At 52.0% G+C, this 16,749-nt stretch overlaps 2 protein-coding genes across 5 annotated transcripts; one reads left to right on the plus strand and one right to left on the minus strand.

Moving 5' to 3' along the window:
- Positions 1 to 1,003: 1,003 nt before the first annotated feature.
- On the minus strand, positions 1,004 to 12,522 carry ZNF76 (zinc finger protein 76). 4 transcript variants are annotated; one of them, XM_061442651.1, is made up of 15 exons: positions 12,378 to 12,522; positions 11,038 to 11,228; positions 9,659 to 9,739; positions 8,115 to 8,192; positions 7,763 to 7,965; positions 6,943 to 7,020; positions 6,223 to 6,339; positions 5,901 to 5,976; positions 5,422 to 5,547; positions 4,656 to 4,835; positions 3,905 to 4,135; positions 3,355 to 3,500; positions 2,462 to 2,614; positions 2,237 to 2,350; positions 1,004 to 1,895 (listed from the first exon to the last, which is right to left on the minus strand). In XM_061442651.1, the coding sequence occupies exons 2-15, from the start codon at positions 11,108 to 11,110 to the stop codon at positions 1,830 to 1,832; spliced, it is 1,722 nt and encodes a 573-aa protein (XP_061298635.1). In that variant the 5' UTR covers positions 11,111 to 11,228; positions 12,378 to 12,522; the 3' UTR covers positions 1,004 to 1,829. The 4 variants fall into 4 exon arrangements, with proteins under 4 accessions (XP_061298635.1, XP_061298632.1, XP_061298634.1 ...); XM_061442648.1 differs by having other exon boundaries at positions 1,004 to 1,899; XM_061442650.1 differs by lacking the exon at positions 12,378 to 12,522 and adding an exon at positions 11,922 to 12,255 and having other exon boundaries at positions 1,004 to 1,899.
- A 332-nt stretch (positions 12,523 to 12,854) lies between these two features.
- RPL10A (ribosomal protein L10a) lies at positions 12,855 to 16,436 on the plus strand. Its single transcript, XM_061442529.1, has 5 exons — positions 12,855 to 13,234; positions 13,316 to 13,396; positions 13,742 to 13,890; positions 14,768 to 14,940; positions 16,234 to 16,436. The coding sequence occupies exons 1-5, from the start codon at positions 12,855 to 12,857 to the stop codon at positions 16,402 to 16,404; spliced, it is 954 nt and encodes a 317-aa protein (XP_061298513.1). The 3' UTR covers positions 16,405 to 16,436.
- The last annotated feature ends 313 nt before the right edge of the window (positions 16,437 to 16,749 follow it).

Consider the following 16,749-nt stretch of genomic DNA (forward strand, 5'->3'; position numbering starts at 1 on the left):
GCTGCCGCCTGACCCTCCCCAAGGCAGCCCCACGGCCCCCCGGCCTGCAGGTCTTTGCCCCAGAACCCCCATGCACACAGAAGCACAATCCGGGGCTCAGGGAACACAACCACCACAGGGATTCGGAAGCCCTTCGCTAGCTCAGCCTGGAGATCAAAAGCTTTCTCAGCATTCGTGTTCTGCAGAGAGGAATTCCCTTCCTGGCTCAAAGAGCAGCTTACTCTTCTGGGATTTAAATGAAGAGTTTCCCCTCGCATCAGGACAAGGAGTCTTTTGGAAAGGTTCCAGCTCTGCTTGTTTTGGGATCAGCTGCACCAAGGAAGGGGAGCGGAGACGGAGCCCGCAGCAGCCTTCCCAGGTTATGCCTGTTCCATACCTGCAGAACCTCACCCTCTGCAAAGACCTTGGGTACATTCGTAAGAATAAAGCATCTGATTGCTGGGAGTCCACACTGGGATGGGGGTTATGGTTGGACTTGACCTTAAAGGTCTCTTTCAATCTAAATGATTTTCTGGCGCTTTGCCCACAGGCTGCCCCAGGCAGAGGTACCTACCCAGCGGAGAGGATGAGGATCCTCCTGCAGGATGAGGAGCCAGCCCACGTCTCTCCCCTGAGCTCTGAGGGCTGCAGGATTCCTTCACAGACACTTTCTTGTATTGACACAATTCCCTCAATCTAGGTTTGCAGGAGTCCTGGGAAGAGCCAATGCCTGATCTGAGACAAGATTCAAGAGACAGCACTCAGCCCCTCTAAGACACACTCTGGGAGCTGAGAGGCTGCAACATCATGCCAATTGCCCTCCTCAGTAGCTTTGGCAGGACACAGTTGGCCAATTCAAAACCAGATGATCTTGAAGGTCCCTTCCAAACCAAATCATTCTGATTCTGTGAATTCTACAAATCTCCAGAACTTCCTTAATCCTGACCTCGTAACATTCATCCCACCCTCTGCCAGCCTCTGGCCCTAGGAACGGAAAGAGAGAAGGTGCTTCTTTTCAGAAAGAAAAGTTTTAGTTTGTTTTTATTTCAACTCAGTATTTACATCCAAGCCTGGCTCAGCTGGTTGGCTTCGGTGGAGGGAATGCTTTGCTCTGCTCCACAGCACTGAGTCTGCCAAGAAGTTTCCTCAAGAGTGTGACAGAGATGGGAGAATTCCTGTTGAAGCCGGCCTGGATGCTCACTCCACACTGGGTCACTGCTCCAGACACAGAGCCCTGGACAGCCTGGGCTTGACTGGATGGGGCTTCAATGCTTCTGCACATACGCTGCCCACATGCCCCTTACCTGAGGGGTGGGCAGGAAAGAGGAGCTGTTCCTAGAGGGAGAGGGCAGGAAACGTGCCTCTCCGAAACTATTTTGCACACTGAGACTGCTGAGATCTCTGTGGCTTCACCTCTACTGCAGAAGACTGGCAGGTCTTGGAGATCTTAGCCGTGAACTAGAAGACACCATGTGCCATCTCCTCCAGACAGAGGCAGTCAGTGCCCAAGGCAAGGAGCAGCGAAGTTGCTGCTCAGAGCCCAGGAAAACAGTGGAGCCTCTAAAGGCAGCAGCCTTTGACACTCATCCTTGGAGGGAAGAGCTCATTGAACAGGGTGACTCCTGTAGCCCAACACATCAGCTCTCACCAGCTGCGTGGTGCAGCCGCTGGCTGCTGCTGCTCTGACACCTTCCATTGCTCATGTACTGCACCTCTTCTCCATGCTGGCCATCCTGGTTGCAGCAGCTCCCACCATCCCTGTGGAGAACAGGCTGGGGCTGCCTTCTCTGCCTGCCTGGGAGGCTCTGCAGGGGCTCAGCACCCATTCTCAGACACAGCTGCATCAAGTGTCACAGGTTCATACTGCATTGCTGCTGCAGCCATGCTGATGGCTTCCTCCAGGCTCTGCTGCTCTTCTAGCTAGGAGGAAAGAGAGAGCACTGTGCTCCCAAAAGGTGGGCTCAAGAGGGGGGGGCTGCCCCCAGCAGGACAGAGGTGTGAGGGGTTGGCAGTGGGTGACACAGGTATGAAGCAGAGGGGCAAAGCAGAAAGAGCCTCGACTAGCATGCAGCAAGGCTGGCTCCAAAGGAGCATTCTGCAATCCAAGGAGTGTATCCCTACTCTCCTTTATACACAGGTTATCTGGGAGTGAAGAAGCTCTAGGCAAGAGGCAATGCAGCAAGAGCACAAGGGAAGGTGCTGAAGCCAGTGGGTGGATGGGGGAATGAAGGGAAACATGGCAGGAACTGTGTGGTACCTGCACTGCAATGTGGGTGCCGTTGGCAGTAGCCAGCAAAGCCACCTGCTGATGACAGAGGGGTGCGATTGCTGATTCCTCAGACACGACTGCCCCAGAAGTGACTATGGTAACCTGGAAAAGTTAAGATTAAAACCACATCATGTTTAAAAACACCAATCCAGTTCCCTTCCAGCAGGCTGTTTCTCTGCAGGATAAAAGGGACATTCCCAGCTTTGTCTGTACCGGCAGCGTCTCGATGCCACTCGTGTTGGCCACCGTCACGGTGTGTGTGTCATCACCCACCACCTCCTCCTTGGCCCCCGGGAGGGGACCGCTCTGTGTCACCATGCTGATGGCACTGCCCAGGGCCTGCAGGTCTTCCTGTGACAAACTGACCTAGGTGGAAGAACCGTGGATACTCTCAGCCAGGATGGCTTCTCAGGAAGCCTTACACAACTCCCAAGTCTAGCAACACAAAAGGTCTCAACTGATAAAATATTCTCTCCATGGCACAAAGAACTCCAAAGACTTTGCCCAGGACTGTGGACAGAATCAATGGAGAACTCAGAAGACGTCAGGGCTCCAGCCCCTTCCCCTTATACTGCATCTCCCCTTCCCACTGAGTGTCTTCTCTCCATGCTCTGAGGCCAGCTCCTGCATTGCTGCAGCAGGGAGCACCTCGGAGCAGAAATGAGCGTTACTTGTGGTGCCTGTTTCCTCTGCCCCATGCCACAGAAGGGAGTTTTTCCCAGCTGGCACACAGGCAGCTGGTGGAGGGAAGTACAAGAAAAGCACTGCTGTATCCAAATCAGCCTGTGTCAGCAGGGACTGGAAGCTGCCTCCTGACTGCTGTTGGGAAGGTGAGGGCTACCAGGCACTGCGCCAAGCCTGGGCAAACACCTGCAAGACCCTGAGTCAGGGAGCGAAGGACCTTTCTTTACCCTTCACATCCAGGCTGCAGCAGTGGAGTAAAGCTGTAAGGAGGGAGCCCTCAGGACACACAGAGCCCATGAAGCCATGAAGGGTCTGTTTTATGCTGATAAAAAGCCCTGAAGAGAACACCAAGTCTGGACAGAGGCAGATGTCACGCAGGTAACTGCTGCTACCCACATGCTGGAGGCTGTCAGTGTTCATACCTGCTCTGTCTCATCCTGAGAGATGATTGAGACCTGTGCAGCTATTTCATCTTCATCTTCCTCCTCCTCTTCATTTTCTTCCATCTCTGACAGGAAGGCAGTATGCTGGCTCTTTAGAGGGGAGCTCCTCTCAGCAGCAGCAGCAGCTGAGTCAGGAAAAGCAAAGAGCAAAAGGGGTGAAATGTGCTCATCAGAGTGTGAAGGCACACGCCTGACCCTGGGACCTGCCTGATGCCAGCACAGAGGATCATAACAACAGCCCAGTGTTGGCCTAGGAAGGAGAGTCTTTACCCCTCCCTGTACTAAAGAATAGGCAGGAGCCCATTCCGAACCCATGACATAGAATAAGTACCATGGGAAGCCCTCTTCTCTTGTCTGTGACGCAGATCTGGGTTTTGTAAGGGAGGCAGGAGGCCACAGCACAGACCCGGCTCTGAGAGGGGAGCAGCTGCAAGCTCTTGCTGTCACTTCTCTCCCCTTTGCCACATTCCTGATGCAGGAATGACCCAAACGCCTGTCGCAGGTGACAGGACAGTGGTTGGCTGCTCACCCTCCAGCTGCTGCTGTTCGTAGAGGGCCTGTTCACTCTCCTCCGTGGCCTCCACCTCGTGGCTGCTGCGCTTGTGCATGGCCAGCGTGGAGGCCTGGCGGTAGGTCTTGCCACAGCAACTGCAGGTGTAGGGTTTGCAGTGGGTGTGCACCACGTGGTGTTTGTAGAGGCTGGAGTACTCAGTGAAGCGCTTTCCACAGCCTGGCACAGTGCACATGTACGGCTTCTCTCCTAGGGCAGAGGCCACAGAGCAGAGCTTGACCCACTCACCCTCCTCATACAATCAATCAGGTTGGAAAAGATCTTTAAGATCAAGTCCAACTGTTCCCCAGCATTGCAAAGGCCACCACTAACCCATGGCACTGAGAGTCTCGGCTACACGGTGTGTGAACACTTGCAGGGACGGTGACTGCAGCCCTGCCCTGGGCAGCCTGTTCCAATGCCTGAGCACCCTTGGGGGAAGGAATTGTTCCTAATGTCCAGTTTAAACCTCCCCTGGAGCAGCCTGAGGCAGTTTCCTCTTGTCCTCCTCATGCCCATGAAGAGCAAATAGCTGGAGACAGACCAGTGAAACAATGATCAGCCCAATAAAGTGATTTCTGTTTCCTGTAACTCTCTGGCTACCCCCAGATCTACCCCTGCAATGCCTGGAAATGCCATTTCAGTCCCACAGACTTCCCAGCCGCCCCAGGCTGTCAGTACAGCTGGCTGACTGGGGAGGAGCTGTCTGTGCTTCCCCCTCTCCTCTTACCTGTGTGGATTCTCATGTGGTTCTTGTAATTGGTGGCACTGGTGAAACCTCTCCCGCAGTTGGGCTCGCGACACATGTACGGCCGCTCGCCTGTGTGCGTTCGGATGTGAACCTTCCGGATGTTGGATGTGGTGAAAGAGCGGCCACAGCCCACAAAGGGGCACTTGAAGGGCCGTTCACCTGCATGAGGAGTAACGTGGATGAGAGTCCTGCTACAGTTCACCTACCTGGAATGCCCTGGACTCTTGTATCATGGAATGCTCTGGGTTGGAAGATACCTTAAAGCTCACAGAGTTCCAACCCCTGCCACGGGCAGGGACCCCTTCCACTAGAGCAGCTTGCTCCAAGCCCCTGTGTCCAACCTGGCCTTGAACACTGCCAGGGATGGGGCAGCCACAGCTTCTCTGGGCACCCTGTGCCAGCGCTTCAGCACCTTCACAAGGAAGAACTTCTTCCTTACATCCAACCTCAACTTCCCTCCTCCACAGTATTACAACAACAAGACCTCAATCAGATCCAAATGCTGGCATATTTCTCTAGCAGCACTGGCACCTCTACCTCTTTTGCTGTGTTGTTTGTAACACAGTCAAGAATCCCTAGTACTACTTCTACAACCTGTCTACTTCTGTCTGAAGACAGCTTCAGGTCTGCCTTGTTTCACCCAAGATTCATAAAGGCACATCCTGGACAAAGGCTGAAGCATTACTTGGAGTATCTTGGATGACCCTTTCAAGAAGCAGCTCAGTTCTCCTCCTGTACTGCTCACCCGTGTGTGTCCGGATGTGTTTCTGAAGATCCCCAGAGGTTTTGAAGGCTTTGCTACACACATCTTCTGGACACTTGTATGGTTTCTCACCAGTATGTGTTCTCATGTGGCTCTTCAGCCCATATCCTGTCCAGGAAAGAAACCATGATTAATTTTATAAGAAGAAGGAAATAACATGGCAAGCTGTGTATCACCTCTCAGCTCATATATTTTTGGATGTCTGTCTTGTGCCTGCATAGCTGAAGGAGAAGAAATATCCAAACAGCCTCACAACACAACTGACAACTCAGCTGCTTCTCATAGCTCAAATCCGTTCATCATCAATCAAGTCTCAGACAGTCTCCTATGCTACAATTCCTTCTCAGAAGGCTTTAAAAGCTATGCTCATTGTGCTCAGCTGGAAAAAGAGCCAGGGCTGATGCTCAAGAGTGGTTTCGACTGGACAGAAAACAAAATTTACTCAGAAGAGAAACTGCTACCTGTAGCAAATGCTTTCCCACAGCTTGGGAAGTCACACGTATACGGCTTGTCACCTGTGTGAACACGTTCATGGACCTGGAAAAAGAAAGAACAGGTTCCTAAAATGAAGTCCAAGACAAGGAGGAAAGGACAGAGTGTGAAGAAATCTAGCTGGTGGGGAGAATCTGAAGTTCTCTGCTGGACTTCACCTTGGGTAGTTACACATCTGGATCTCTTGGCAAGCCAAGCATACAACTCAGGCTTTTCCATAGCAGCATTCCAACCTGGCACCGTAACACGGGGATGTGTCTGGTCTGCATGACTGGATATTATCTGCTTTACCTTTAGATGATGGGCAGTGGTATAGAGGCGGCCACAGCCTTTGTACCCACAGCGGAAAGCTTTGCTGCCAACCTGTGGCCTCTTCTCACTTCTCTGCACTTCCACCTCCGGCAAATCCTGCCAAAAGATGTATGGGAGTTAATTCAATGAGCCACTACAGCAGGTTTTGTGAATCCCACACAAATAATTCCCCTCTTTGCTACGCATATGCACTCCTTCAGTTATCCTCACAAAACCACAGAATCATGGAATGGTTTGGGTTGGAAAGGACCTTAAGATCACCCAGTTCCAACCCTCTGCCACAGGCAAAGACACATTCCACTAGAGCAGCTTGCTCCAATCCCCTGTGTCCAACCTGGCCTTGAACACTGCAGGGATGGGGCAGTCACAGCTTCTCTGGGCACCCTGTGCCAGTGCCTCAGCACCCTCACATGTCCTTACAAACACAGCTTGCACACATATGATGCAACCCATGTGACAGAACACAGGTCTAGGAACCAGCATTTCCCATTCCCACCCCCAAGTTCACACTGGGAATTCTCCCACACATAACTTACCCCCTTGTGCTTCCCTTAGCTCATTTGTAAAACTTGTAGCTAATATATTTGCTGACTTTGCAGAGAAGCCACAAAGCTTTGCTAACTACTACCTGGCAAAGTGCTCTGCATGAAGAGGAGTTTTTGGCCTAGTTTCAGGAATGCATCACTAAGAAATTCAGACCTGGGAAGAAACATTGCTGGAGTCCTCACTCTTCCTGTGGCAGGGGTCTGTCACTCCCTCCTCTTCCTTGTCAGAAGCCTGCAAGTAAAGAAGCACAGCTGTTCATGCCTCCTTGTACGGCGTGGGGCAGACAAGCACCCCAAGCAGGCAGCACTTATATCTACAGTGACACCACAGCAGAAAGGTCTCCATGGGCAAATCTTACTGCTGCCCAGCTGAGCACTGTATCAGTGTGCTCCAGGTAGCCCCTTCTCATGCAACACCATGAAGATGGGAGAAAATGTCAGCACTCAAGACATTCAGATGGAGCACTGCAGTGACAACACGTCAGATGTGAAGCTATTCTAGGTTTTAAGGCCTTTGTCAACCTGACGGACAGTGCACTCCTGACATGTAAAATGCTAGTCTTGATCTCCTGCCTGGATAATCTGTGGAAGAGAACATCATACCCAAGGAAGCCAGGCAAACAGGAAGAAAACACCTACAAGGAGGGACATTTAAAGCAAGGAAAAAAACAATCCAAGCTGTACACAGCAGCTCTGCTCTTCCCAAATGTGTGCCTGCAGCAGGTTAAGGGTGGTAGGCTCAGCACTCTGCAGGAACTAGCTAGAGGGTCCAGCAGAAAACTGTCCTGCTCTAGGTCCTCAAGTGTCACCTATTGTGAGTGATGCCCTCACTGGAGCCCTGTCCAGTTTCTCTTCTCAAAGGTGGCAGTGCTGAAAAACAAATACACAGAAGCACTAATGAAGGGAGGACACTTCAACCTCAGACACATGTGAACTACTACACCCAGACCATGAAAGAAGCACTGTGTCCTCACCTTACTGGTGTGCTGCTTTAATGCATTAATGGTCTCCACATCAAAGGCATCGTCTTCCTCCTCTCCAGCCAACTCCTCCAGCCCAGTTTCTGCCTGCACTTCCAGGATGGTGCTGCCTGGTGGCACGATGACAGGACGGTGTATGTAGGCAGTGGAGCCATCCTCCAGCTGGACAGCCTCGAAGGTGTTGGGGTCAGAACACTCTGTAAGAGGAAAGTGGAAACCAACAAATCCAGCGTGAAAAGGCTGCTGAGTAAGAAGCACTCTTCATCTCCTGGGCTATCTACAGCCTTGGAACTATGTAACAGCTTCTACTCCAGCTGCCAAGGGAAGAACAGGGAATGCTCTTTACCTTTAGCTGTGTTGTGTATGTAGGCCATACTGCCATCTTCCAACACCACTGGCTGACCATCTTCAAAAGCCACAGACTCTAAAAGAGAACAAAAAGATAGACACACCTTACTGGAACACTCAGACAGCACAGAGGAGAAGCTCCTGAACCATTCAAGCCCACAGAGGAGGACACAGCAGGGCTGCCTGCTTACACTGAAAGTCAAACACACCTATAGGTTTTAAGATGCCACTTGAGCCTTTCCAACATGAATTATGAGGTTTTTAAGACTTCATGCATAGCTTTGCCACACTTCTTTAGCTCACTGGGCTAAATGCAGAGTATCATCCATTAAAAATGCCAATTTATGTCCCACACACAAATGATAGCAGCCTTCCAGTATCTGAAGGGGGCCTGTAAGGATGCTGGGGAGGGACCCTTCATTAGGAAGTTCAGGAACTGTAGTGATAGTACAAGGGGTAACTGGTTAGAACTTAAATAGGGGAAGTTTAGATTGGATATAAGGAAGAAGTTCTTTACTGTGAGGGTGGTGAGGCACTGGAATAGGTTGCCCAAGGAAGCTGTGAATGCTCCATCCCTGGCATTGTTCAAGGCCAGGCTGGACAGAGCCTTGGGTGACATGGTTTAGTGTGAGGTGTCCCTGCCCATGGCAGGAGGGGTGGAACGAGATAATCTTAAGCTCCTTTCCAACCTTAACTATTCTGTGATTCTGTGATGGCTTTGGCACAGGTGCGTGTGAAGGAGAACACAAACATCCCATAGAAGGGGAAACGGGTGAGAAGGAAAACCCCTCTCACTGTGTTTGGAGGCACGGTAGAGGATGAAAGGAGGAAAGGGGCACAGCCAAGAACTCAAACTGGGTTTCCAGCAACCATTTAGGAACAGAAAAGGGAGGTGGCTCACAAGAAGCTTTGGAGGGTGAAGGAAGAACTGCCCAGAGCAACAGAGCTCTTTCTACCTGCCCTTTTACATCTTACCATGGTCAGAGAGGATTCCTCTGTGCCACTCTAGTGCCTGCCACATGAACTGAATTCCCACCACCACTCAGATTATTTAACGTCACCTCATTTCAGAGATGACATTGGCTAACGGGTCATTGCTTCCAACAACCCCACATACCCAAACACCTATTGCAGAATTAATATATTATCTCCTGGTTCAGAGGAAATTCCTGTCCAGCTGCTCTCACAGGAAACACACTTTGTCTGGGCTCTGTAGTTGGCACAAACACAGCACACAGCTCCTGGCCTTGCCTGCAGACTTGTGATCTGTCAGAGTGGCAACTGTGGGAGAGCCCACAGGTGAAACAACACTTAAACTGCTGCTTACACCACCAGCAAATTGGCCTTGTCAGATTGCAGGAAATCACATGTTCTGTGTCCTTGCTCATTCAAAACCATGGGCAAGAGACAAAAAAATCCTACACCTGTATGGACTTCTTAAAGCTTGAGCTAATAGAGGAGCCCCACTGTTGGAACACAGACAATTGCAGTTACATTTACAACATCCTTCTAAAAAGCAAAAGGTGAATTTATGGTCCTCACCTTTCTCAATTGTCACCTGTTGGATATAAGCTGTGGTCCCATCTTCAAGTTCAATGACTTGTCCTTCAACCAGCTTTCCATCTGAAACAGTTAAAAAAATGCCATCAGCACTGCCTGCAGAGCCCAGTCTTCCTGGTCCCATGAGCTGTCCCCTTTGCTACATGTTCACAAGAAAACCAGTACCCACAAGACAGTGAAACTGCAACTTATAGGCTGTTATTTATGAAGCTTTTCCCTGAATAGCCATAGAGGCACTTCCTAGAAATGCTGGAGCTTCCTTTACCTAGACAAGAGGATACAAGACAAAGAACCTGTTATTGCTTGTTTACAAGCTGCTCTTCACAGCTCTGTGAGCCAAGAAGCAGAAAGAATGATGTGTGCTAAGTATTTTGGATCTAAAGTAGAAAGCAATTACACTTGTGCTTGGAAAAAAAATCATCTGGGAGCTTTCACTGCCATCAGCAAGGGCCTGGAGATATTTTCTTCTGCTTTGATGGAGGATAAACTCTTGGGGAAAAGTTATAGTGCATAAAGGGGCATAAAGTGATGCCATCCTTGATGGGCTGTGAACATTGGACTCTTCAAATAGTGTAACTCTGAATTATACTATGTTTTAGTTCCCAAATCATTTGATGCAGAGAGGACATTGCTCTATCCCACTGCAACATGAGGAGCCCACGTTGCTTTCACCTGGTGCACAATGTCAGGGGGGCATGTTATCACAAAACTGGTGGTTTCAAGATAGTCCAACTCCACATGTAACAAACCTATCAAGTTTGCACAGAAAGGAAAGCAAGAGAGGAATCCCCAGGACATGAAGCCTTGCAACTCAACCTTCCTGTTCTACAGCGTGGGAAGAAACATATTCCTTTTCTCAGGAACAGTGGGTGGTGAAGGAAGCAGCACCTCACAACCACCAAAATCAGAGCAGGTATTGAATTTGGCACTGCTTCAGTTAGTCAACACAAGCTCAGCCCCACTTTGAGTGAGAAAAGTGCTACTGGGAAGCAAATTCTCTGCATCTCAACGACATAAACCATCCTGCTTAGCTTCAGGGTTGGATAGAGTCATGCAGGTCATAGTGCGAACTTCATTTTCCCAGTTATTCCAGGGCTCACTCTAGTCTGAACAGAACCTTTATTTTCTACAGCAACACCTCTCCCATCTCCAAGGCTTTATTTCCAACCAGAGGCATGTTTGATTTCTACTGCATCACTGTGCAAATCTAACAGAGAGCTGTCAGCTTCCTGTCCAAAGGAATCACACACGGTCTGCACACCACGAGGGCACTTTTGAGACTTAAACTAGATGATCTTAAGGTCCCTCCTAACCCTAACTATTCTATGATTCTATGATTCATAGCCCAAAGGAACCATTACCTTTGACAGCCTGCTGAATGTAGGCTGTCATCCCGTCACTAAGGGTCACTGTTTGCAGGCCCAAGCTCTCCATCCTGCCCTGATGGCTGGTCCTCAGACATGAATTTCAGTTTACTCAGTGTGCTCGTAGAGAGCACCAGGACACAGAGCAAGAGGTTTGTGGAACAAGGAGCTGTGTTCTTGTTGTAAGCCTTGAATAAAAAGAACAATTCAAATTTTGTTTTCACCCAACATATGTATAGCCACTTTTGCACATTAAGAAAGGTTTAAATGGCAAATGATTTTTCAGACTGTAAAGGATTAAACTGGTCAAAAGATGTATATCCATGGCAAGCAGGAGTAAATCTATTCCACAGGTAAGTATAAGGTAAAGCTTATCAAGTGAGTGAATCAACAGACTCTTCTTAGAGATAGTGTAAACGCCCCATTCAAGCCCTTCCCATCTGCCACATGACCTGCAGGAAAGGTTTCCGAGTACTTTAAAGTGTGAACCTACAGGCTGAGGGTGTCCTGTACTGCAAGATGAGCAGGACAATGAGCTTTGTACATGGAAGCTTTCTCTCCTCCCTTTCCTGTCCAGTTCCTGGGCTTCTGAGGAACAGAATTTCAGGCTATAAGCAGATGATGTTAAAACACTCACACCCTGACAAGAGCATTTCGCTGGAGGCACTTTGCTTTAAAAAGCATCTTTAAAAGCAGCTGCACTGGATTCTTCACGAGTAATCTCTGAGACAGTCTCGTATTTTACCCTTTTGATTTCCAGGAACAAGTCTGACCACTCTGCCTGACACTGCAGCACCCGTGGGCCCAGCCAGGCTTTGTGCCATGCTCAATGCCCTTTAACCCAAGTGCTCCCTAGACCCAGCAGACACCTCCTCACTCACCGCAGCAGATTCTGCTTAGTTTTTAGTGCTGACACCTCCCGAAAAGCATTACAGCTCATTCCCCAGCAAACGCCCAGCCACAGCAGGGTCGCTGGGGAACAGAGGACCCTCTGCGCTGCTGTGGCTGCCATGCAAACGGCTGGAGGGGCCGCAACCCCCTGGAAGGGATGGGGCAGGCGCTGCCGGAGAAAAACCAAGCGTAGGCTGCAGCGCGAAGCCAGCCCGGGGCTGACAGGGGACGTGCCTCCGCGGCAGGGCAGGGCCTTGTGCCACGGCGAGCCCTGAGGGGAGCGGTGGGACAGGCCCAAGTGCCGGGGGGATGGCGGGGAGACACAGCGGGGCTCCCCCCACGCTGTTATGCAGGGGTCCGTCGGCAGCAGCTCGCCGGGGCACCGCTGCCCCTCAGCCACCATCTCACCCCGTGCCGTCCGCGCTCCCCCAGCCTCCGACACCAACCTGAGGAAACGCGACGGCACCGAGTCCGCCGCCTGACCATCATGCACCGCGGGCCGGCCCCTGCTCACCCCACCCCGCAACACGCATAACGGCAACACCCCCATCTCGCCTCGGCGGCCCCTGGCTTGTCATACAGGTTCCGGGGCACAGCAACCCCGCCCCCCGGAACTGGGCCGGCCGGGCCAACTTGGCGCTAGAGCCACGACGCGCATGCGCATTGCTGACATTGAAGCCACAGGTTTCCCTCAGGAGCCGTGCCCTGCGGCAGCCCCTCCGCAGCCGGGCACAGCCCGGGCGGCAGCACCCGCGCCTGGCGCTGAGCAGCGGCGGCGGCGGCGGCGATGGCAATGGCAATGGCAATGGCAATGGCAATGGCAATGATGGGGCCGGGCTTCCCGCCGGGGCAGCCGGGAGGCGAAGCCGGTCCGGCCACTCTCAACATGGCGGCGTCGCCGTGCCGCTCTCGCCGCCCCCAGCATGGCGCGCACCAAGTCTCGCGAGATTCCCGCCCCTATTTATTCCGCGCCTGCGCGCCTCGCCGCCTTTCGGTCTCGTCGGGCCGCCGCCATCATGAGGTGGGTGCGGGCCCGCTGCGCTGTTCGCGCCCATCCGCGCCCATCCGCGCCCATCCGCGCCCATCCGCGGCTGCGGGGAGCGGGGGACGAGGGCCGATGGCGGCGGAGCGCGAGCGGGCCAGGGCGGGCCCAGCGGCGTCCTCTCCGCAGCCCGCAGGAGGTCCAGGCCGGGCCCGCCCTGAGCCCGCGTTGTTTCTCCCCCCGCAGCAGCAAGGTCTCCCGCGACACCCTGTACGAGGCGGTGAAGGAGGTGCTGCAGGGCAGCAAGGTCAAGAAGCGCAAGTAAGAGCCCTGTGCTGTGGAGGGACCGGGGCATCGCGGGGCGCTGCCCGGCCGTGCCCTCAGCCGCTCTGCCCTCCTCAGGTTTGTGGAGACGGTGGAGCTGCAGATCAGCCTCAAGAACTACGATCCGCAGAAAGACAAGCGCTTCTCCGGCACCGTCAGGTTCGGCCTCCTCTTGCTCCCACCCAGCCTTCAGCCCGCGCCCCCCTTGCGCTGCCGGGCCCTGCCATGGGGCAGCACGGCCGCGGCAGCGTGAGGACGCGGCGCTGAACCGCTCGGGTAGTTCAGCCCAGCCCAGTTAAACGGGTGCGGCTGGACGGACCCCAACCCTGGGTCTTAAAACATGAGGGGAGGTGGGTGCTGTCCCCACCGACCTGCTGGGGAAGGCAGGGTAGCAGCTGTGAAGGAAGAGGTCCAGGCGCTGTGGTAAGGTACCTCTTGTGTTGGCTCCCGTGGAAGAGTGTGTGGTGCCGGAGGTTTATAGTAATTCAGACCTTCTGTCTCCAGGCTGAAGTCAACTCCACGGCCCAAGTTCTCTGTCTGCCTGCTGGGGGACCAGCAGCACTGTGATGAGGCCAAAGCAGTTGACATCCCTCACATGGACATAGAAGCTTTGAAAAAGCTCAACAAAAACAAGAAGCTGGTGAAGAAACTGGGTGAGTGGTGCTGTGGGTCGGGCTCAGAGTGCCCTGGCTGACATGAGAGGGCTGGCTAAGCCAGATGGCTTCCCATGTGCTCAGGTTTTCGTGTTCTGGTTAACTGCAGGGAATAGGAAGCTGACCAGAGTCAGCCTCAAGTACAGCAATCAGGTTAGAAACTACCCTGACAAGCCAACAGTTACCAGTGCAGGAGGTGTGACAGGTCAGCCCTCCTGGAAGGAGGAGGCCCTCTGGGAGGGAGGGATACAGGAAATGTTCCTATCTTTGGTGTCACCCTTACTTGGTGTTCTTCATGTTCTTCTTTGGGAAGCTGGAGGCAAAAGCTGGATTTAGTCCTGCAGTATTTACCTGAAGGGAATGAAATCTGCATATTTTCACTTACTAAGAAAATCCTTCTCTCCCTGTAAAGGCAAAGTCAAAATGATACATACCTTAGGCAGACAAGAAAACCCTCCCATCTATAATTAGCCATGAAATTGTACATAATAAGAAATGAGATGGGATACCATGTCTGCTAGCTCAGCCTCTCCAAGGTATATGGTACATCTGCCCATCCAGATGTGCCCAGGCTGTGGTGGGAGGCTCTTGGAGCTCAGAGTTAAGCGATGGTCACCTTTGGCTCAATAAATGCCACTTTCTTCAGGGAAATGAGCTGTGCACAGTTCAGCGTGCTGTCGGGGTGAAGCTGGGTGCTGGTGGGTTTGGCTGTTGTGACAGGTGTAAGTTCTGATACAGTAATAGTAAAAACAGGTTGGGTTCAAGTAGGCAGGACTCAGTGTGAAAAGGTGCATGCTGAGGGAGATGGAGCAGCTCAGTCTCAAGCTTGGTGTCAGCTGAGAGCCCATCCTTACCCATGTTGGTTCTTTCCTCACAGCCAAGAAGTACGATGCCTTCCTGGCTTCTGAGTCCCTGATCAAGCAGATTCCTCGAATTCTGGGACCAGGGCTGAACAAAGCTGGCAAATTCCCTTCTCTTCTCACTCACAATGAGAACCTGGTGGCCAAGGTTGATGAGGTCAAATCTACCATCAAGTTTCAGATGAAGAAGGTAAAGCAGAGCTTTTCCTTTCCAGGGCAGCTTCCTGCCTGTGACTGGGGTGGTCACTCAGACACGGCTGTGATATCTGGGCTGGGCTGTAGGTGTCCCTCGAGTGCCTTCCTAAAACAGTGCCCCCTGACCATGAGACTCCCTCACCATCAGCTGCTGGCAGAGACATCATTCATAATGTGGCTGAAAGGTCTGAGAGCAGATGATGATGAGATGATGTTTCAATGCAGAGCACAGTCATAATTAACACTTCCTACGGCAAGTGGGTGACATTTGCAGGGTGCAGCCCATGTGGGTCTGTGCACTCAGCAGTGCTTTGCCAGAAGCAGGTTTGGAACTTGACTCTGCAAGTGGCTCTGGAGCAGCTCTGCAGATGTCTGCTCTTGCTGTCAAGAGGTGTCAAAGCAAGTTGACTCCCCAGCACAGGAGCTCCATAAAGCAGGTTATTTTAACCCTGTTCAGGAGTCTTGTCTCAGTGGTTTAAGTGTGACTCATGGGTGTTACTCAGAATTAACAGCTCTGCTCACTGAGGTGCACCCTTGGACACCAGCTGCTGTGTGCCTGGGGGCACAACAACTGCGAGGGCAGCGCAAATGTGCTAGTTTCCAAATGCTGGAGCATTTTAAGTAACTGAGCTAATGATGTCATGACACTTTGCCTGTCAGCTCACTCATAAGTCCCTTTGTCTTGTGCCTGTGGGGAACACTGACTTACAACTCCTCATCCAGCCTGGCAGGCAGAGGCTTCTCAGCCTCTTGTGCATGGAAAGAAAGGGCTGGTGGCTGGTGGCAAGGCAAAAAGTGAAGCTGGGGTTGTGCTTCACAGTGAAGTTTGGAGCTAACTGTTCTGTCTGGGGCTAGAGGTTTGCAGGGCACATTGCACACTGCTCCATGAGCAGGTTGGTGGGAACATGGTTAAAACAGAGGTCTGCTCCCACTCTAGTGCCTCTTTGGCACCATGTGTTACGTGTCATTCCCAGTTTTCCCATGTTCGGGAGACACTGGTGCTCATTTCCTTTTCTAAGTCCCCTTTGCTCTCTGAGGAAGCTAGGTGCTGTTCAGAGGTGGCATCCGGATGCTGCCAGACACATTGATGGGAGCCATGTGCCAAACACAATTTGCTCTGTGGAAACACCCGTAGATAAGATGGAAAAGTTATGTCCAGTGGACAAAACAAGGGAATTTGATACCCCGCTTAGTTTAGTGATTTTGTCAATCACTTTGCTGTAATCTTTCATTTTTCCCCACAAAACCTCTTGCCTGCATCGGTGACTGTGGTGTCCTTGTCCCTCAGGTGCTCTGTCTGGCTGTGGCTGTTGGTCATGTGAAGATGACAGAGGATGAACTTGTCTACAACATCCACCTGGCCATCAACTTCCTGGTGTCCTTGCTGAAGAAGAACTGGCAGAACGTGCGTGCTCTGTACATCAAGAGCACCATGGGGAAGCCCCAGCGCCTTTACTAATGGGGCAGCAATAAACTTTTAGGATACCTTCAGCTGTTTGGTTGTGTTCCTCTGAAACTGGTTGGGAAGGGTTTGCCGAAGAGCTGTTTGCTTCCATGTAGCACGAGAGTTCTCCAGTGCTGTTGAGCTGATGGGTATGAATTGGAGCAGAATATGAGGCTGTTGGAGCTTTTGAGGGAAGTAACCTCATCATGTGTTCAGAGCAGGGCAGGGAGGGGGAGCAGCTCCGCTTGCATGCTGAGCAAGCAAAACAGGTGGTTACCCACAGCTGAAGATGCATGGTGCTAAGCAGTCACTGTAACCCTTTGAGCCCCCAGCTTGCCATTGCTGGAGATCTTTCCCTTG

The sequence above is a fragment of the Pezoporus flaviventris genome, unplaced genomic scaffold, assembly GCF_033815535.1.
Source record: "Pezoporus flaviventris isolate CSIRO_AGI_PZ_B2104156 unplaced genomic scaffold, CSIRO_AGI_Pfla_v1 ptg000228l, whole genome shotgun sequence".
NCBI classification, from domain to species: Eukaryota; Metazoa; Chordata; class Aves; order Psittaciformes; family Psittacidae; genus Pezoporus; species Pezoporus flaviventris.

What these genes read in the sequence shown, in the direction of transcription:
- ZNF76 (XM_061442648.1), bottom strand. Translation starts at nt 11,110, where the DNA reads ATGGAGAGCTTGGGCCTGCAAACAGTGACCCTTAGTGACGGGATGACA. An exon ending in TAAAGCAGCACACCAGTAAG is followed by an intron (nt 7,021 to 7,762) that starts GTGAGGACACAG and finishes CTTTACTTGCAG; the next exon opens with GCTTCTGACAAGGAAGAGGA. An exon ending in ACACATCCGGACACACACGG is followed by an intron (nt 4,836 to 5,421) that starts GTGAGCAGTACA and finishes CTCCTCATGCAG; the next exon opens with GTGAACGGCCCTTCAAGTGC.
- RPL10A (XM_061442529.1), top strand. Translation starts at nt 12,855, where the DNA reads ATGGCGCGCACCAAGTCTCGCGAGATTCCCGCCCCTATTTATTCCGCG. An exon ending in AGCAAGGTCAAGAAGCGCAA is followed by an intron (nt 13,235 to 13,315) that starts GTAAGAGCCCTG and finishes TGCCCTCCTCAG; the next exon opens with GTTTGTGGAGACGGTGGAGC. An exon ending in TCAAGTTTCAGATGAAGAAG is followed by an intron (nt 14,941 to 16,233) that starts GTAAAGCAGAGC and finishes CTTGTCCCTCAG; the next exon opens with GTGCTCTGTCTGGCTGTGGC.